The 22011-nt window shown below is 40.7% G+C and overlaps 1 protein-coding gene across 5 annotated transcripts in view; it reads right to left on the minus strand.

Annotated features, from left to right (window-relative positions):
* The window catches only part of ACACA (acetyl-CoA carboxylase alpha), a 234806-nt gene that overhangs the window by 48807 nt on the left and 163988 nt on the right, over positions 1 to 22011 (minus strand). For all 5 annotated transcript variants that reach the window (XM_032617795.1, XM_032617792.1, XM_032617791.1 and 2 more), the window contains 3 exons: positions 15283 to 15380; positions 11096 to 11216; positions 10413 to 10523 (listed from right to left, as the gene is read on the minus strand). In XM_032617795.1, the coding sequence (XP_032473686.1) occupies positions 10413 to 10523; positions 11096 to 11216; positions 15283 to 15380 (330 nt within the window). The remainder of the gene's footprint in view (positions 1 to 10412; positions 10524 to 11095; positions 11217 to 15282; positions 15381 to 22011) is intronic.

The raw sequence follows: 22011 nt of genomic DNA on the forward strand, positions 1-22011 counted from the left end.
TTGTTTGTGTTTTCTCATTTACATCTGATGGGAAGCAATTTAATGTTTTCCCCTTAGAACACATGAAAAGCTTGTTATTGTCTTTTAGCCTAAATTTAAGCTCCATGAGAGCAGGAATCATCTTTGTACACCCATAGCATAAGAACAGAGCTTTACACACAACAGGCACACAATAAATGCAGGTGAACTGCCATAATTCTCACTGCTCTATCAAAACTCAGCTCTGGTTTGTATTTTCAGCAAGCTGAACTACTATAAGCAAATGAAGTCTTTCCTATTAGTGTTATAATGTGTAGCAGATTCTTTAAGCAAAAGGAGTGGTTCAATTTTCCTCTCCTTTTAGTTTTCCCCAGTGTAGACACTGGGTTTTCCTTTCAAAATTCTTTACCTGGGCTAGAATTAAGCTAGTAACTCTATGTACTATAAAGTCATATTATACTAGGGTTGCTCTACTGAACTGCATAAACCTGCTTTAGCTGTTGAGAAGACATTTTATCAGAGGGTTAGATAGAAAATGAAGATACCCAAAACTTGATTATATGTTCCAATGGTCTTGACTTCTCATATTTGCATCTTATGCTGTTGGATAAATTTGGGTGAGGGGCTTCCCTGGTGGCGCAGTGGTTGAGAGTCCGCCTGCCGATGCAGGGGACACGGGTTCGTACCCCGGTCCGGGAAGATCCCACATGCCACGGAGCGGCTGGGCCCGTGAGCCATGGCAGCTGAGCCTGCGCATCCGGAGCCTGTGCTCTGCGACGGGAGAGGCCACAACAGTGAGAGGCCCATGTACAACAACAACAAAAAAAATTGGGTGAGTTCTTTTCCTTAATAAACACCGATTTCTCAATTTCTCTTATGTGCAAACTATTTTAAAGGGCTTAAATTCCAGACTCTGAGACATTTAAAAAACTAGGAACCAGTCAAGAATCAACCAGAAAAACTTGAAGCCTGGGCATGATAATCTATAGCTCAATCTAAACAGCTCTTAAAGCTTCTCCTTTCATAATTCAACACCCCTGACTGTGTACATCAGCTGATTAGACTGTGTGAAGATGGCCACTCTGAATGAGAGGGGACATAGCCAGATTTGGATCCATGCACAGGGGACATTCCTGAGAATGATGAACAGCCAGGAGTCAGGTTTCTAAACAGTCTTGTTTCCTGCATCTTTATCATATTCACACAGCAGTCTGTGCACAGCCAGGGACCAGGTCTGTCTTCCCCCTGGAAGACTGAAGTCCTTGCATTTCTAATCTACCAACGTGTGCAGTTCTTGTACTTTTAATTTATGAGCGTGTGTGGGGGACCTCTCTGACTTGGAAACATATTGGCTCGGTCTAATGCTTGGAGATTATTAAACTCAGAGCTATGCTCCACTATCAAGTCTACAGATCTTTTATTTAGAAGATATGGTGCTCTAAATGCACAAAGAGCTCCCTCTCACCTTCACATTAAAGCCCCTAGTGCCTGGTAAATGGAATTATATAGCTGTCATCTCCTTTCCCCAAAGTTTTAAGAGTACAATGGGCTCATTTTTTCACACTCCATCCCAGCTTCAGAACTAAGAGACCTACTTTGTATTGATTTAAGGTCTCAGAAATAAATAAACCTGCTTCACCGCTGTGATTCACAACAAATTCATGGTACACTATTGCATGATATATTTCAAGCTCTGGCTTTGGCTCTCTTTTTCCTCTGGTGAGTGATGGGGGAGGTGGGAGGTAGTGGGGAGCTGCAAAGCTGACAGCTGGATGGTTATTGGAGATGGCTGCTGACTGCAAATCCAAGAACAGACACTGTTGGAGGAGTATGGGATTTTTTTTAAACTGGGGGGCAGGGGTGAAAAGCTAATTTACTTGGGTTTCAGGCTGGGGTTGGGGGAGATAGAAAGGTTAAGGGGAGAGGAGAGGGAAAGATGGAATAGCAAAGCTTCAACTGAACACTAATTTGCAAAGACAGAGCTATGAACATGTGTAGAAAGAAAGGTGAAGAAAATCCAGCATAAGAAGGCATAACATCTGACTGGAAGATAAAAACGCCAAGCTGCTCTGCTTAGGGCACTGTGCTGGCAGTCCTCAGGGGGCACTTAGCTTGAGTTCAGGGACAAGGTTTTATTAGAGGCAGAACGTGCAGAGACCCTACACACCACAGAACCTGTGAAGTGGAGGCATCTCTTGATTCCAATACTCGGGAAGCATCCCAGTCCGTGAGGCTGGAATGGACCCTCTAGAGAGAGGGTAGAGATGTTATGGAGGGCCACACGTATGAAGTGAGCCAGAGACTGCTCCCTGAGCTGAGAGGGTAATAAGCTCTAGCATTTTACATTTGGTTTGTGTGCCCATAGAGCTTAAGATTACCTCAGTCTACAGCATTTTTATTGATTCCTGAAATAAGTACCACCAAACCATGAGTTTTAACCACTACTTAAATATGCAGCACTCAGAAAGACCTATCTTTCAATCATGTATTAGGATCCTGACTTTCGATACGGCAGGTGATGGGCAGGTCTAAAAGCCTTGTGTGATGCCATGTGGCAGTCTCCTAAGGTTCCATAGAGTACTACTTCATAGTGGTGAGTTTTAGCTGTTTCTCCAGTAATTACTAAGTATTTCATATTTTCAGCTGACAAGAATGTTATTTATGAGTCCAATTTCTTTTCTATCTTTGAAGAGCATTTTCATCTTCACTACATTTGTTCTTGAGACAAGACCAGACTCTGAAAGCAAAAATACATGGGAAAGAGTTTGGTTCTGTTAAGTTCTACATAAGCCAGACCATTAAACTGGGAGTTGCTTTGTTAATTTTGAACTACTTTTTAAGAGGTATTAGTTTGTCTTACAGAGAAACAGACTTTAGCCAAATATAAGGAAGAACTTTATACAGATGAAGGGGATTGGCTGAAAAAGTACTGAGCTCCCCTTCAGTTGAGTTTTTCAAGCATAACTGAATGACTATTTGGTAATGGAGTCACAGAGGAAATTCAAACAACAGTTGGGTGGTTGGACTTTTGAGGATCCTACCACTCCCAACAATTATAATTCTGTGGCCCCTTGGTGTCATCATGAATGATATCACCCCTTCCACCCACCACGGGGCATTTATTCTTCCATAATATGGATAAGAAACAAAAAAATTTTGAATTGTTATGCTTTACAACTCCTATTCCTAATCTTGCTAATAAGTAATAATTTTACACATCACTGATATGTAATCTCACTAACATAAAATTCTCTCACATGGAGTCACCTTTTTGATCCCCCCAACTCCTTCCCCCTCATCTATCCTAACACGGTTCCCACGGTTCCCAAATCAAGATACATCTTCATAGCATAACAGAATACTAGAAATTAAAGACAATTTAAGATTAAGAGAACCTCTGGCCTTCACCTTAAGGTGAGAAACGTATTTTACAAAGAGGAAATTGAGCCCCAAAGAGATTAGAGCCCAATGTTGTTTTACCTAGTAAATGGAAAGGAGAGGAATAATTAAAAGTTTTTCATTTGCTTTTTTTTTTTTTTTAAATAATCTAAAGGCTTTGAAACTTCAAAAAGTTTGAGCACATTTACAATAGTTTGTCAAACATGATAATTCCTGAGTCTCTATTTAATGCCCAGGCAGAGACTCTCAGCTTTGACTTGATGCTTGTGTGGGTCTCCCGTCCTGAGTCTCTAAGCCACCATGCCCACATGGGCTGTCTTAGAGAGTCAGAGGCAATGGAGCTCTGAACAGCAATTCTACCAGAGAGCCCAGGATCAGACTTCTGGTATATTACCTTGACTCACTAATGGAGTCCAAGATACCTGGTACAGTTTCCTACCAAACCCAAGGAACATCAAACGAAAGACAAATAAAACAACCCCCCAGACAGAGTCAGGTGTGCCCAGATTGTGTGTGTGCAGGGGGAAGGGCTTGAAAACTAAGGGGATGTGCCCACTGAAACCCTTTCTGAGAACTCGTTCATAATGCTAACGCGAGGCTTATTCAGGAAGCTCAAATGCCCTCTTTAGAAAGGAGAGGGATCCCATCTGGAGCTTCAGAGCACAGGGCCTGTCTATTGTGAAAACAGGTAGTTAGGGACTTTTAAAAATGCAAATTGCTGGATTGATCCTTAGAGTGATTATGGGCTATTGTATCAACAAGTCCTTGGGGACTCTTGCAGACAGATGACTGACACATATACTACCCTATCAGGACTGAACATGGGGCCTCTCACATTAATGGCTTTCCAAAGTGTGTGATTGTCTTTAGATAACATCTATAGGGGAAGTCAATACATGAATGTACGCCACAGTGAGGACTGACATCTAACATTTTCTTAAAGGAATTTTTGCCTTCAAAGGGTCAGAAAATAGAGAAAATGTTGTGTTTGTATTTCCCTTCCGGGGCCTGGATAATGAGTTGCAATGAGAAAGACCTCTAACCGCATCACAGGGAAGACCACAACAGTGCCAGTGATTTACCAGTATTAACTCATATAATCCGCACAAGAGCCTGGTAGATAGGTACTATTATGATCCCCGTTTTACAATTAACACAATTGTGACCTGGAAGGGTTAAATGCACTGCCCAAGGCCACAAAACTCACAGGTGGCAGAGCCTGTACTCAAACATTGGCCAGTCTTAACTATTCCACCTCTTTCAGTTATGTGACAGTTACAATGCTGCCTCACAAAAGAGCTAACGAACTGCCCCCTTGCTTTCTCGAGCCTCCGGGACTGACTGACTCTCATGTTGAGCGAGTGTCACAGAGTCATGGGTGAGGAGGGAGGATGCATAATGCAGTCCCCTGGTGCTACAAGCTCCTGGGAGGAACTCTGATACTGTACCCAATAGAGTCACATTTCACATTATACAGACACATAAAAATATGTATTTGGAGACTAAGGTCCAGAGAAGGACTGATACCAAGTCTCAAAAGCAAGATTAGCAGAATTAGCCCCCTACAGGCCTAACATAGAGCCCTAGCCACTCATCACATAATTGTTTTTTTCCTGGCAGATTCAGTGGAAATAGGGGCCAGCTCTCGCTAAGGGGAATGAGATTATTGGATTTTTTATTTTTTTTGCCTTAAACCAGAAGCTTTAAAATGCTTATCACAAGAAAATCATATATCACCTCTTGAATGAATCTATAATCTATCTATCAGGCCATGGGCACATACCTTACCTCCATAGACAGTAACTGTCCAGAGGACAAGTCAAAAACTGCAATTCTGATTTCTTGGTATACAGAGAGAGCTTTCACCAAGCCTGGGGCAGTGGACTGAGAACTGGCAGGCTCTAGTCTACTTCCCTTATCATACTAGGTCCTCCCAGCCTACCCACCACCTGATGTTACAGTACACATATTACACAGAAACAGAGAAGGGGAGTGGAGGGGAGAGGAAGTGGGTCCGAAAGTCACTGCAAACATCCAGTGGCACCTTGACTTAGGAGTTTATGACTCTACAAATTGTCACAGTCCCTTAAGGGTCTATCTTTCCAGTTCCCCAAACACACAGATTGCTGCCTTTGCCAGGCCAGCATGACTCACTTTGAGCAGGTAGTCTGTCATGTCCATCAAGTCCGCCCTTACCACTCAGTGAGGCATTTTGAGGGATCTGCCCACCAACAGCCTACAGTTTGTAGAGCTCGGAACCTATGATCCACTACCTGGAGTGACATGAAAGAGCAGGCCCTTAGAAGCTTCTCTTCCTAATGTCATCACTCTCATGATGTTTGGACAAAAAATAAAATGACCGGACTACTTTCTCTTCTCAGGCCTTGTGGACACTAAGCCCAGGGGACTGAGCGCATCTTAAATGAAACTCGGGGATGTGGCAGTTCATGTTCTGCTGCTAGTTATAGTCTTTGTCAGTGGAACTAGGTTACTTTACCTCTTGCTATTTTTGTCTTTCCATCTGTAAAATGGCCCTGGTGCCGCCAGCCCACCCAGAAGGTAGCAAGGAACCAGATAGATGTTCTTGATTTTAAGTTTCAGATAAAGTCATGCAGGCTGCCTCTAATCACCATCTCATTACCTTGAGTTCAAATGTCAACTCTGCTTCTGCAACACTTAAGGAAACCTGGATCCTGTATTTCTCCTCACCTTTGTAATATTTTGAGTATTTTACAAATAACTGCAGGCAACGGAGAGCAAGACATTCAAGGAAAGAGTATACACAAATACTGAGATCACAAGGACAAGGGATCAAAAGACGCATATGCGGAGCACTTTCTGGTTTTGGAACAAAAGACAGAGTGGCAAAGGATGGGGCCCCGTAAATAAGATGTGTAGGTGAACAGTGAAATCACTGAAAGAGAAAAACAGGAAACCGCCAGGATGGTTATATTTTATATGCAGGTGACCATTGTTGGCTACAAAAAGAAATCCTTTAAAAAGTAAGAGTCTTTGGAAGCAAGAGGTTAGAAGGTCTAAACCAATTAAAACCAGGTCGGCTAACGACAGGCAACATCACGTGAGCACTGAGATGGAGAGTAGCTATAAAAGCTTGATGCGTACATGCAGTGTATTAAGTTGGGAATACGTGTCTCTCCAGCTTCGTATCTATTAAAGGAACAAACAATTTACATGTGGCTGCATCACGGGAGTGTGATATGTGGAGTGACAAACCTTTCTCTTCACATCCAACTATGTTCAGTCAAAGCAGAGATGGGGTGAGGAGGGGAGGAGAAAAGCAGGGAGAAAGAAAGTTTAAAAAAAATCTCTGCCTCAGCAAAAGTTTTCATTAAAATTTTAGACAAATGATCCCTGTGTCCTTCTCCCTTGCTGCCTGGGGCTCCATGCTATTTCTATGCAAATAACAACCTCGTGGTTTATATCTTATTATTTCCACCAGAGCTGCGGTGAGACATGACCTGAGACGTGTAAGAGGTGGGTGGGGGCTGGGGGGTGGAGTTAGAGAGGAGAGAGAGAGAGAGAGAGGAAGAGAGAGGAAGAAGGGAGAGACAGAGAGAGAGAGAGAAAGATGAAGTGGGTGTTCACTCAAGTGTGAACAAATATTGTCAGGAGTGAGCGTCAAGAACAAAAAAGAATTGCAGGGATAACGTGTTTATTTCAGTCCCCCCACCCGCCCTTGCAAACCGGCACCTTTTAAAATTCATTGGGCATCAGGCGATCATGCACAATCCATCTGCTTTCACTTTATCATTTGCATTTCATGCCTCCTGGCTTTTGATGTGCTGATACTTTGATGCAGTCAGGAGACACGCATTATCATTATTTCAATTTTCAAAGGGGTCAACGGGATCGGCACTTGCACACACAGATTTTTTTTTCCCCCTACAACCTCTGCACAACCACCTCCCTTCTTATTCTTCACCCTAATGTTTAACATAAAGGATGAAGACTCAAAAAGGTAGGGGTCAAATGTTTACAGCCTAAAAGCTCGCATACACCGCCTACATTCCCGCTTTACACAGGTACATGCATACGACAAGCTAGATGGTCAGGGCTTGTGGAGTCTCCACAGGGTTTCAGACACACACAAAGACTCTCACACATGGAGACTCAGGGAGGCACACAGACAGAGAAAGAGGGATCTAGACGCAAGATACAGACACAAAGAGAAAGAGACCAGCACTTACACAGGAAGAGGCATGCACTCAAAGTGACCTGGACACATGCCCAGAGGATGAGAGACAGAGATTTCTATAGGAAGAAAAGGCAGATGTGCAAAGAGACACCAGTGCAGACAAAGGCAGGACGTGCACAAGGAGGGAGGCAGAAGAGGCAGTCCGAGCGTGTGGCTCCTTTCTGGTTTCCTTTCTCGTACCTGAGAGGCAAAGGGGCAGACAGGACATTCTTAATCAGTTTGCATGAAATCGGGGGTCTTCCAGCACCACGGCTGCACATAAGAGGCAGTGACATGAAGACAGTGAAGCGGGCAGAGCAGGCTTAAGTAACCCCTATAACTGATCACTCCCTTCAGCTACAAATGATCGCAGCCTTCTGGAAATGAGCATTGTGGGGTAAGTTACAGCTACAGCTTTACTGTCTTTTCCCTACAACTAGACTTCTTTAACAAGGAGCTCTGCAGACTAGGAGGAAGATGAATATAATGAATTTGATCACAACAATTCAGCTGGGTTTTAAGAAAAAAATCCCTAATGCTTTCTTTGTGGCAGGATTGAAATTCAACTAGCAAGTTTTTAGGAAAAAACAAACAAACAAATAAAAACCCCAGCAGCAGCAACAACAACACACCACCACCACCTTTGCTTTTCAGAATATTCTTTGGATATCAGGGAGAAAATTAAAAACTCAATGTAACAAGATACTTTTCAGAAATCAGCTCTTTGTTCAGGTACGGGAACGTTATGGAAATGCAGGTGTCTTCTTTAAATTCTATCCTCACAGATAATGGTATCTACAATTCTCTTCAGCATTCCTCAATATCTCATCCTAAGAAGGTATCCAAAAGAACAACTTAAAAATAAAGTAAGTTTCTCCTGCAGCAATAATCTCCCTCAGTAGAGGCAGTTCACAATCTTTATTTCCAGGCTACTCTCCAAAAAGAGAGCAGGACATCCAAGTTTGCCGTTGTTAGCCCTGCTCTGCCTTTCCTTGGAGAGAAAGGCAAGCCCAGAGAAGGACACGAAGTTTATACGAATGCAGAGAGCAAACTTATCACATCACACCATTCTCATTTCTGACATCCCCAAAAGCTAATTGGACTGATGGCAGTGTCAACTTATTCTAAATGGGAATGATAGGATAGGACACTTAATTCCCATCCTTCCACTTGAAAGCCAAGGCTTCATAAACAGTTTGCGTGAGTCTAGTAAACAACTTAGCATGCATATAGCTCCGCAAGCACAATCACCAAACCGTGAAAGGGAGAGGAAAAGGAAGCTGAAACAGTAATGTGAGCCAACACTTTGTGCCAACTACTAGCTGCTTTTACCTATGTTTTCTCATTTGATGTCCACAGCATCATTTAGAGGTGGAAATTATCATCCCCCTTTGACAGATAAAGAAAGCTGAGGAGTTGAGGGGTTATACGAGTTGTACGAGGTCAGTCAGCCAGTCAGCCAGCCAGCCAGCCAGCCAGCCTCAGACAATTACATATTCCTGGCTCTGGAGAGAAAATAATTTTCCTATGCCTGCAAAGAAGTCAGAATTATACTGTCGGGGACTTCCTGGGCACAGTGGTTAAGAATCTGCCTGCCAATGCAGGGGACACGGGTTCGAGCCCTGGTCCGGGAAGATCCCACATGCCACTGGGCAACTAAGCCTGCGTGCCACAACTACTGAAGTCTGCATGCCTAGAGCCCATGCTCTGCAACGAGAGAAGCCACCGCAATGAGAAGGCTGTGCACCGCCCCTGCCCACTGCAACTAGAGAAAGCCCGCTCGTAGCAACGAAGACCCAATGTAGCCTAAATTAATTAATTAATCAAAAAAAAAATAAAAAAGAATGACACTGCCCTTTGTATATTCAGGTATTCTTAGATAGTTTTTACTCTTGCAAGCTGTGACCTCACTATCCATTTTTTTTCCCTCTCTGGAAAAGCCACTATGAGCTTGGATTGAAAAGGCACAAGCAGGGCTTCCCTGGTGGTGCAGTGGTTAAGAATCCACCTGCCAATGTAGGGGACACAGGTTCGAGCCCTGGTCTGGGAAGATCCCACATGCCGCGGAGCAACTAGGCCCGTGAGCCACAACTACTGAGCATGCGTGTCTGGAGCCTGTGCTCCGCAACGGGAGAGGCCCGCGCACCGCGATGAAGAGTGGCCTCCACTCACCGCAACTGGAGGAAGCCCTCGCACAGAAACGAAGACCCAACGCAGCCAAAAAAAAAAGTTGAACCTTCTTTAAAAAAAAAAAAAAAAGGCACAAGCTTTTCTTTTGAAAGGAAAATAATCTCCACATCATACTCTTTCTCAACAATCCATCCATGCATCCATCCACCCATCTTTCCACTCAATAATTACCAAGTACTTCCTTATGTACAGGGGACCATCATATGTGCTCCTTTTCAGAGGTGCTTTCACAAATTTCTCAAAACATTAAAACTTGATACCCTCAACATGTTCAGGGGATGTTTCAGAGGTAGCTCCATGTCTGGGAATAGATCTCACATCCCTCGCTCACAGATGAGAAAAAGGGAGGGAGGGCAGAACAGAAGCATTCAATTAATTCTGTCTTTCTAGAAGGACATCAGAATGTAAACTCCTCACAGCAGGAGTTTTATATGATTTGTTTATTACATAGCAGGGCTTGGAATAGGGCCTGGCACATAGTAGGTACTCAAAACACTCATTTTGTTGAATGAATGAATGGGCAGGGAAGATGGAGGGAGAGGGGAAGAGATAGACTGAGGAAGCCTTCTCCCAATCAGGATCTAGAGCTAGGAATTCACAATAATCCTCCAAAGGCTTCACATACTTCTCCCAAACCCTAGAAACTTACTTTGTTGAGGGCCCCAGCTCCTGTCAGAATTAAGTGAGAATTTTCAACCTGGATGGTTCTCTGTCCCAGTCGGACAAGGTAAGCCCCAATCCCAATGGCCCGGCATGTAACCTTAAGAAAGAATAAATTCGACATGTCACTTATTTATGTTCCCTCCCTAGCTATAATAACTAAGGCACAGATATGTAAAATCCACATTAACAGGAAAAAAATATTGCTTTTTTAGGAAATCTGTTTGATTAATAACAATACAAAAACACAATTTCCTGGTTAAAGCAAAGAAGGTACAGAATTCATTCAACGATTCAAGTAACAGACAGTTAAAGGATCATACGCCCTTTACTTCTCTTACACTTTTGTTTATTTCACAGATGTTTGGCATCTACACTAGAGGTTTGAACAAGGAAAACAGTAAGAGGAGAAGAAATTTCAGCTGTTAATACTCTGGTAAAATACTTAGAGAAATAAGAAGTTAAACTAAAGGCTAACATGAGGTGCTAGGTTTAGCTGGGAAATTCAATTATTTACATTATTCTGCCTTCCTACTTTCGTGCACAATTAAAATCAAATTGTCGATATACAGTTTTTAAGAAATGCTCCCATTTGGGACTAAGTAGTGGGGATGGGAGCAAAAACAAATCCTAGTCAGCTCTTCAAACATCTCATGCTCTGGCAAGATTTACCAGGCTAATGGTGATGATCTCATCATAGGCCAATGAGGATTCTCCAGCAATCATTCCAGAACCTCGAAGGTTCTCTGCTCCAAGTCCCTCTTCCTTCCCAATAATATCGGTTATCTTGTACCTAGTGGATACAGCCATGCCAAATTATACAGGTTAAACACGTTAACAACAATCCATTAAAAGAATAACCACCATTAATAGGCTGCTAAAAGCATACTGAAAGCTTATATTTAATACCAGGTCTGTACTTTTTTTTTTTATACTCTTCATTCATATATCTTTCCTTCTTAGCTTGGTGCCTATTTTGTCTGGAAGTAATATGGTATAGCAGAAAGAGCAAAATCTGGAACTAAGTAGACAGGCTTAAATCCCTGCTCTGACACATACAGCAGTGTGACTCTAGGGATAATAGTAACTTGTGTAAAATGGGATTTATAGTATCCACTTCTACGGGTTGACATGAAAGTTAAAGCAGCAAGGAGAGGGTCTGACACATAGGTGGCGCTCTGATGTTAGATACCCTCTTTTACTTTCTAGGACAAGTTTCTTAAAAGCAGGGTCAATGTGTATCTCTCTCTAATAAGCAACAGCCTTTAAATCAACAATTTTAGATAAATGTTACATAGGAATAAAAAAAAATCCAGGGGTACAGTGAGAACACTCAGCCCAATTTCTCAAGTCAAAAATCCTCTCTCTTTCCAAGACAGGGATGAAGGGGAAGGTCAACATAGTGCACTCTATCCCTGCTCCTTTGTGAGTATCAAGTGTATACACGAGAGTTCCTGGCATAGTCCTCTGGAGGGGCAGGGGGAATGTGTGTAGAAGTGAAATGCTGGACAAGTTGTACAGAAAGCATCCTGTGGATCCAAAGGGAGCCACCCATCTGTCTTCTCGGCAGGGGATTAGGAGTAATAGCTGATAATGGGAAATGGGAGATGGGGAATGCAACTAATAAAAGAAAGGAAAAATACAAAGTTGGAAGTAGAGATGGGCATATATTATTTATTGTTCCATGTGTACCCTTAAGGCTCGGCACTGGGCACAGTTTTAGAAATAGAAATAATAAATAAATATCCCATAGTGGCTCTTAAACTATTTATTTCTTTGCTCCCATATTTCTGTTCCCTACTTCCAGCCTTCCATCAATTCCATTTCTTTGCCCTTGCTGTTTGTCTGTGGCTTTGCGTTTCTGCTTCCCAGATTCCCAATAATCCCTTCTCACAATAATTCCCCAATTCTTCCTTTTGCTCTGTATCTAGACTCTAGTATAGTTACATTACAGGTAAAGCTAATCTCCCTTAAGGGGTTAATGAGCCACATTAATTTGGTGGTGGTGGGGGGAATGTGTTCTTTTAATAAGGCCCACATGCCATATAGTCACAAATACTCATGGGCCCAGTCAGCCTTCTTGGCAAAGCAGATCTTTTCCCTCCTCAGGAGTGCATACTGCTTCACAGGTGTTTGTGATTTGTTAAGTGGCATCTTCTCCCCTTGTATTATATGAAAAAGATTAAAAATTTCCCATTTTCTGCTCTGTGATCTGAGCCTTCTACCTTTAAGAGTATCATTCTTTAAAGTAGTACCAGGGGAAGCTTCCCTGGTGGTCCAGTGGTTAAGACTCCACGTTTCCACTGCAAGGGGCACGGGTTCAATCCCTGTTGGGGGAAATACGATCCCCTCGTGCTGCATGGCATGGCCAAAAAAAAAACAAAGTAGTACCAAATTTTAATGTTACTTATAATAAAAATCTTCGTGTAGTGTAATATAATTAACAAAACATGTTCATGTATATCATTTTTGATCCTCACAACAGTCCAGTGTGATAGGGAATATCATCTCCATTATCATAGATAATGATACCCAGGATTTTTGATTGCTTACTATGTGCTGAGTTCTGTGCTAAGGGCTTTACATATATTGGATAACTTGATCTTCATCATACAGATGAGGAAACTAAAGCTCAGAGAAGAAAACTGACTTGCTTTAACAAAAGCAATATACAAAATCGATAGCTTTCTGAGATACCAGTAATAAAGAGTTGAAAAATATTATGGCGGGGGTGGGGTGGGAATCCCATTCAGAGTAGCAAGAAAAATGCAAAACATACAGGAATATTTAAAAACTGGCAAAATCCCACCGTACCTATACTCTAGACCAAAACATCCTGGGATGGATGCCACAGTGAACTGTCAGGTGCACTGAAGGATATTTCAGATTTTTGAGAGAAACACTATGATATGTGATATCTGTTGGATGCCTTGCGAACTACTAGTTTTAAGTAGTTCATGGTTTAACATGAGGTACTGCTACATTCCTTTTGACAATGTCCTATCTTTGCAAAGCTGGGTTTTCAGTTTCTGTGGGGAAAAAAAAAAGTTCTACACAAAAATTAGTGCAGAACAAAACGTGACGGTGGCTATGTCCAAGCTGATTCCAAGGTTTGCAATGTTGTATGGATGCAAATATCCCATTAGTAAGTAATGGTAATTATTTAAGAATAGAATAAAATTTTTTCAGTTATGTGTATTATACAGTTGACCCTTGAACAATGCCAGGGTTGGGGCATCGACCCTCAGCAGTTGAAAATCTGAGTGTAACTTATAGTTGGCCCTCATATATATGGTTCCTCCATATCCATGGATGCACATCTGTAGATTCAACCAACCACAGATGGTATAGTACTGTTTTATTTACTGTTGAAAATGTCCACACAGAAGTGGACCCGCACAGTTCAAACCCACGTTGTTCATGGCATAAATACTTATGAAGCTGTCTGGGTCAGCTTCCTTACTAATCAGAAATATTAGGCATATCTTTTTGCCTAAAGGTGTTATGAAAAAATTACAGAGACAGTAAAGGTGCTGTGAACCAAGAAAGAGTGGGAATTTCTGGCATAATCTATAAAAAGAAAACTATAAAACTTTAAAAAAATACACTTAAATAACTGGAAAAACATACCATGTTTCTTGTTGGGAAGAGTTAATATTATGAAGCTCTCAGATCTTCCTAAATTGATTTATAAACCTAATGCAATCTGAATCAAAATCATTATGGAAAGTTTTGGGGAATTAAAAAAAAATGAGCCTATCTGTAAAAAGACAAAAATAGCTAATAAAACTTGGGAAAAATTAAGAATGTGAGGAACTCTGGCCCATTAAAGTAGTTAAAATAGTGTGGCATTAGTCCAAGAATAGAAAAACAGAATATAAAGCCTGGTAATTGAGTTAAGATTATTATAAAAGTGAGGAAAGTATGAATTATTCAATAAATGGTATTGGAGCAACTTATTAACATTCTGGAAAATACTTGCAGATAGATTATAAAAATGTTCAACTTCACTGGGGATCAAAAATATCAGTTAAAATAACAATTGCTGTTTTTATCCTATTTTATTAATTTACAGTAAACACTGTTGGCAAGGGTGGAGAAAAATTAAAGAGGGGAAACAAGCACTACCATATACTGCTGGTGGGAGTGCAGCTCTTGGGAGGACAATTTGAAATTATCCAAAAAAGTCTTTTAAAAAATGGACATACTTTTTGACCAGTAATTTCACTTTTAGAGTTTAACCCAAAGGGAATAGCCAGAGATATTCTTCAAAGTTTACATAAAAGAATGACCAGCCCAGGGATATAGCAGTAAAAACTGGGATAGTCTGTATGTTCAAATATGATATATTCATTATAATGATTTATATGAAGCCATTAAATATCATATTCTCAAATAATACTGTAAGAGTATATAAAATTTCTCCCTAAATAATATTTAGTAAAAAGAACAAATTACAAAAGCCCTTTTCTATTATGATCCCAATTATGTAGGAAAAAAGGTGTGTATATATATATATATATATATATATATATATGACAGAAAGAATATAATATACATTAATAACTGTGATCTCTTGGTAGGACTGTAGCTGATTTTTACTTTTTCTTCATAATTGTTTATATGTTCCAACTTTTCAAAATGAATAATTATAAATATAGTTTAAAAACCTTAATCAATAATAAGGTCTTTCAGCTAGTAAGTGGTACAGCTGAGATACAAACCTAAGGCTTCGAGATTACTCAACAAGCAATCTTCACTGCTCTTCAAGGTCATGATCAGCAGGACAGTGAGAAAAAAATGATCATATTCTCCTTTCTTTAATCCACAGCCAAATTATTCTGATACATAATACCTACCTGGATTCTCCTTCATCCTCCACGTGTTCACAATGGACAGAGTTGAGAGCACTGACTCTCTTATAATCTTGAGGGGTCAGATATAAATATTTGTATCCCTGTGGGAAACACAAATAGTTTTCAACTCATTATTTGCCATCACCACAGAAGACCCAGCAAGGCATGCATAATGCAGCTTGTTCCAAAGCTGGCTTTAAATCTCCAAATCGTGTCTCAGAGTTACTGTCTCATAGAATACTACCACGGACAGTTCTTTGAAAGACGGAAGTGCCTATTTCTGCAGTCACTGACTGTGTCCTTGAAACAAGGTATCTTGTAGCTACAACTCCAGGTATACTCCACTCATTTCCTTTTCATCAAGGTTAAAGGGTCATTCTCTAATCTTTAGTGACACCTCTATTAAAGATATCAACACAAAATTAAAGAATTATATGAATTACTATTCTTCATTTTCTCAAATTCATAGTACCATCAACATATAGACGGGTCAAGGATAATTGAGAACATCACAAAACTAGGATATTCAATCTTAAAATCAGAAGTCTATGCAGTGCTAATGATCAGTAATCACTGAGCTCATACCTTTTGCTTTTCTAAATAAACAAATTCTAATCCCTATGTACATTAAAAACTTATACTAACATTTCATAACTGACTTATTTTTATACATTCATGTACACACTCACATAGAAACTAGTTATTTAATATGTGTGTTCACCTTAAGTGAATCAGTCACTCAGAAAAAAAAAAAAAAAGGAAGCAGAGAAAAACTTTTAAAATACTATGAGAAATTATGTCCACCATTTAACTGAATTTGTCCCACGGGGAGCACAACATGCCAGAGACATGAATTTGAATTTGCCACTGATTTTGCCTGACTTATGACGAGAATGCCCTGTAGCACTGAGTGTCAGTAGTATGTCTGTCAGCACATATTTACTGAGTGCCTATTATGTGCAAGATACTGTTTAAGACACAGAACAAACAAAGGAACAAAACAGGCAAAAATTCCTGGCCTTGTACAACTCATCTTCTAGTAGGCGAGTCAGAAAATACACAAAATAAATAAGTTAAGCATACAGTGTAATGGGAATAATGTTTAAGGAAAAAATAAAATAGAGGAAGGAGACAGGAGAGTTGGCAGAGTTGAACTTTTAGAAGAATAGCCAGGGAAGGCTTTAATGAAAATGTCATTTGAGCCAAGACCTGAAGAGCTGAGGAAATGAGACATGAGGATATTTGGGGGAAAAGCATTCAGGCAGAAGGAGCCACAAGTGTGAAGCTGCTGAGTGTGTCCAGCAGGCTCAAGAAACAGTGAAAAGGCTGGTAGAGCCACAGTGTGGAATCAGGTGGGAGCAGCAAGAGAACAAGAACGGAGTGGTACTGGAAGGCCAATCTAGGGAGGGCCTTGCAGGTAACTGTATGGTTTCTGGCCCTCACTTGAGTGAGCTGGGAAGCCTTTAAAGGGTTTTGTTTTTGTTAAAAAAGATATATATATATATATATATACGTATATATATATATTTTTTAATGAATTTATTTATTTTTGGCTGTGTTGGGTCTTCGTTTCTGTGCGAGGGCTTTCTCTAGTTGCGGTGAGCAAGGGCCACTCTTCATCGCGGTGCGCAGGGCTCTCACCGTCACGGCCTTCTCTTGTTGCGGAGCACAGGCTCCAGACGCGCAGGCTCAGTAGCTGTGGTGCGCGGGCTTAGTTGCTCCGCAGCATGTGGGATTTTCCCAGACCAGGGATCGAACCCGTGTCCCCTGAATTGGCAGGCAGATTCTCAAACCACTGCGCCACCAGGGAAGCCCTTTAAAGGGTTTTAATCAGAGGAAAGTTTTGAGTTGTGATCTGATTTACATTTAAGTGGATCATTCCATTTTCTGTTGAGAGTAGACTTTGGGTAGGGGTAGGGGCAAGGCCAGAAGCAGGAATGTCAATTAGGAAACAATGCAATAAATGCAGTAAGAGGTGGCAGGGACTTGGACTACTGTGTAGCAGTGGAAGTGCTCAGAGATGGTTGGATTCTGGATACATTTTGAAGGTCAGGATGCACACATGAGTTATTGACAGAGAGGAAGTGGGATATGAGAAAGAGAGGTCAAGGATAACTCCAAGGTCTTTTACTTAAATGAGGAATAGAGATCATTTACTGAGACAGAGAATATTGTGGGAAGAACAGATTTAAGGAAGAAGATTAGAAGCTACGTTTAGGCAGATGTGCAGGCAGAGATGTTGAGTCTGGATACATGAATCTGAAGTTCAGGGGCAGGATATAAATTTGGAAGTTTATCAGTTTATAGATGGAATTTAAAGCTTTAAGACTGGATCACCAAGGGAAGGTGAATACAGAAAAGAGGAGAGGTCCAGGGACCAAGCCCTAAAACAGCCTTTTGTTTTCCTTCTTACCTCACCTTCCATACAAGCTATCCTGTCACAGCACCAGGTGAGAGGGCACTGGGCCCTGTGGGGTTGAGGCTGGGAAGTCCTAGACTTCTTGGTCCTGCCACAGCCTCTGTGGCACTGACATGTGTCCCCATTCACATTTTTTTTATAATTTAAAAAAAATGAGATAAAATTCACATAACATAAAACTGGCCATTTTAAAGCGTACAGTTCAGTAGTTTTTAGTATATTCAGATGCTGTGTAACCACCACCGCTATCTAATTCCAGGATATTTCCATCACCCCCAAAAGAAATACTGTATTTATTAGAGGTCACCAACAATTCCCATATACTTTTTTTTTTTAACATCTTTATGGGGTATAATTGCTTTACAATGGTGTGTTAGTTTCTGCTTTATAACAAAGTGAATCAGTTATACATATACATATGTTCCCATATGTCTTCCCTCTTGCGTCTCCCTCCCTCCCACTCTCCCTATCCCACCCTTCCAGGCTGTCACAAAGCACCGAGCTAATATCCCTGTGCCATGCGGCTGCTTCCCACTAGCTATCTACCTTACTACGTTTGTAAGCGTGTATATGTCCATGACTCTCTCTCGCCCTGTCAAAGCTCACCCTTCCCCCTCCCCATATCCTCAAGTCCGTTCTCCAGTAGGTCTGCATCTTTATTCCTGTCTTACCCCTAGGTTCTTCATGACATTTTTTTTTCTTAAATTCCATATATATGTGTTAGCATACAGTATTTGTCTTTTTCTTTCTGACTTACTTCACTTTGTATGACAGACTCTAGGTCTATCCATCTCATTACAAATAGCTCAATTTCGTTTCTTTTTAAGGCTGAGTAATATTCCATTGTATATATGTGCCACATCTTCTTTATCCATTCATCCGATGATGGGCACTTAGGTTGTTTCCATCTCTGGGCTACTGTAAATAGAGCTGCAATGAACATTTTGGTACATGACTCTTTTTGAATTTTGGTTTTCTCAGGGTATATGCCCAGTAGTGGGATTGCTGGGTCATATGGTAATTCTATTTGTAGTTTTTTAAGGAATCTCCATACTGTTCTCCATAGTGGCTGAACCAATTCACATTCCCACCAGCAGTGCAAGAGTGTTCCCTTTTCTCCACATCCTCTCCAGCATTTATTGTTTCTAGATTTTTTGATGATGGCCATTCTGACTGGTGTGAGATGATATCTCATTGTAGTTTTGATTTGCATTGCTCTAATGATTAATGATGTTGAGCATTCTTTCATGTGTTTGTTGGCATTCTGTATATCTTCTTTGGAGAAATGTCTTAGGTCTTCTGCCCATTTTTGGATTGGGTTGTTTGTTTTTTTGTTATTGAGCTGCATGAGCTGCTTGTAAATTTTGGAGATTAATCCTTTGTCAGTTGCTTCATTTGCAAATATTTTCTCCCATTCTGAGGGCTGTGTTTTGGTCTTGTTTATGGTTTCCTTTGCTGTGCAAAAGCTTTGAAGTTTCATTAGGTCCCATTTGTTTATTTTTGTTTTTATTTCCATTACTCTAGGAGGTGGGTCAGAAAGGATCTTGCTGTGATTTATGTCATAGAGTGTTCTGCCTATGTTTTCCTCTAAGAGTTTGATAGTTTCTGGCCTTACATTTAGGTCTTTAATCCATTTTGAGCTTATTTTTGTGTATGGTGTTAGGGAGTGATCTAATCTCATACTTTTACATGTACCTGTCCAGTTTTCCCAGCACCATTTATTGAAGAGGCTGTCCTTTCTCCACTGTACATTCCTGCCACCTTTATCAAAGATAAGGTGTCCATATGTGCGTGGGTTTATCTCTGGGCTTTCTATCCTGTTCCACTGATCTATCTTTCTGTTTTTGTGCCAGTACCACACTGTCTTGATTACTGTAGCTTTGTAGTATAGTCTGAAGTCAGGGAGCCTGATTCCTCCAGCTCCTTTTCTCGTTCTCAAGATTGCTTTGGCTATTCGGGGTCTTTTGTGTTTCCATACAAATTGCAAAATTTTTTGTTCTGGTTCTGTGAAAAATGCCAGTGGTAGTTTGATAGGGATTGCATTGAATCTGTAGATTGCTTTGGGTAGTAGAGTCATTTTCACAATGTTGATTCTTCCCATCCAAGAACATGGTATATCTCTCCATCTATTTGTATCATCTTTAATTTCTTTCATCAGTGTCTTATCATTTTCTGCATACAGGTCTTTTGTCTCCTTAGGTAGGTTTATTCCTAGATATTTTATTCTTTTTGTTGCAATGGTAAATGGGAGTGTTTTCTTGATTTCACTTTCAGATTTTTCATCATTAGTATATAGGAATGCCAGAGATTTCTGTACATTAATTTTGTATCCTGCTACTTTACCAAATTCATTGATTAGTTCTAGTAGTTTTCTGGTAGCATTTTTAGGATTCTCTATGTATAGTATCATGTCATCTGCAAACAGTGACAGCTTTACTTCTTCTTTTCCGATTTGGATTCCTTTTATTTCCTTTTCTTCTCTGATTGCTGTGGCTAAAACTTCCAAAACTATGTTGAATAAGAGTGGTGAGAGTGGGCAACCTTGTCTTGTTCCTGATCTTAGTGGAAATGCTTTCAGTTTTTCACCATTGAGGATGATGTTTGCTGTGGGCTTGTCATATATGGCCTTTATTATGTTGAGGAAAGTTCCCTCTATGCCTACTTTCTGCAGGGTTTTTATCATAAGTGGGTGTTGAAGTTTGTCGAAAGCTTTCTCTGCATCTATTGAGATGATCATATGGTTTTTCTCCTTCAATTTGTTAATATGGTTTATCACATTGATAGATTTGCGTATATTGAAGAATCCTTGCATTCCTGGAATAAATCCCACTTGATCATGGTGTATGATCCTTTTAATGTGCTGTTGGATTCTGTTTGCTAGTATTTTGTTGAGGATTTTTGCATCTATGTTCATCAGTGATATTGGCCTGTAGCTTTCTTTCTTTGTGACATCCTTGTCTGGTTTTGGTATCAAGGTGATGGTGGCCTTGTAGAAGGAATTTGGGAGTGTTCCTCCCTCTGCTATATTTTGGAAGAGTTTGAGAAGGATTCCCATATACTTTTAAAATGAATTTTACTGAAGCATAATTTATGTGCAATAAAATCCATCAGTTTTAAGTGTTGTAGCTTGATGAGTTCTGACAAATGTATACACTTGTGTGTAATCGCCACCACAATCAAAATATAGAACATTTCCATCATCCCCTGACACTCTTACATTTAAAGATGTAAAAGGCAGCAAAGGAAACTGAGAAAGAGTGGCTGGGGCGGGGGGTAAAAAGGAGACTGTAGGTTCCTGGAAACCAAGAGGAGAAAGTATTTCAAGGATGAAGGAGTAACCAACCACATGGAATACTGCTGAAACGTCAAATAGGTGAGATTCAGATTTTAACAATATGGAATCAATGGCGACCTTGACAAAAGCAGCTCTGATGGCATGGTGAGGGTGCAAGGGGAACTGATATGGGTTCCAGAGGGGATGGGAGGGAGAAGAGTATCTGAAAACAGCAAGAAGAGAAACTCTTTTAAGAAGTCTTGCTGTAAAGGGAAGGAAAAAATGGGGTAGGGTTAGTGACTGGAGGGGTAAGTGTCTGTGTGCTAAAAAAGGAGTATATTTAATAGAGAGGGAAAAAGTGATGATGTAAGAAAGAAGGGGGAGAAGTTTTGATCTACATCCTTAAGTTGGCAATAAGGAAAAGGGTCAAGCATAGCGGGATTGGCCTTAGATAGAAGCAGGGACCGTTCATCAAAGTACAGGAGAGAAGGCGGAGAATAAGAGCACAGATGCAGATATACAGGAGCACATGGAGGCTCTCTTCTAACTGCTTCCATTTTCTCAGTGAATTGGGAAGCAACATCATCAGCTAAGAGTGAGGATGAAGGAAGAGGGTGTTGGAGGTTTGAGGAGAGAGATGTCAAACTGTCAATCAGGAGGTTGGTAAGCTTGAATTTAAAGTAAGACCAGTCAACAGCACTGTGTATTTTTCTCCATCAGTGTTCAGCTATGCAGGTGAGGGAAAAGGAGTAGATGGAGAGAGCTGGATTTAAACAAGGTTTCTGTACAGACACCGAGTAAGCGGAATGAAGAGAAAAAGCAAAGAAATTGAAGGCATGGGAAAGGTAGTGATTACGATCATTAGCCTATGGTAGACTTTGGATTTAAGGCTGGATAGGAATAAAATGAGTATGTAAGGAGGGAGTGAAGAGTAGAAGATAGGTGGCAGGATCAATAGTTGTAGGTCTTGGTGAGTGCAAAGGATTATTGGACTTGGGGTACTAAAGAGAGTGAGCTGGAAAGATAGGACGGAGAAATG

The sequence above is a fragment of the Phocoena sinus genome, chromosome 20, assembly GCF_008692025.1.
Source record: "Phocoena sinus isolate mPhoSin1 chromosome 20, mPhoSin1.pri, whole genome shotgun sequence".
NCBI classification, from domain to species: domain Eukaryota; kingdom Metazoa; phylum Chordata; class Mammalia; order Artiodactyla; family Phocoenidae; genus Phocoena; species Phocoena sinus.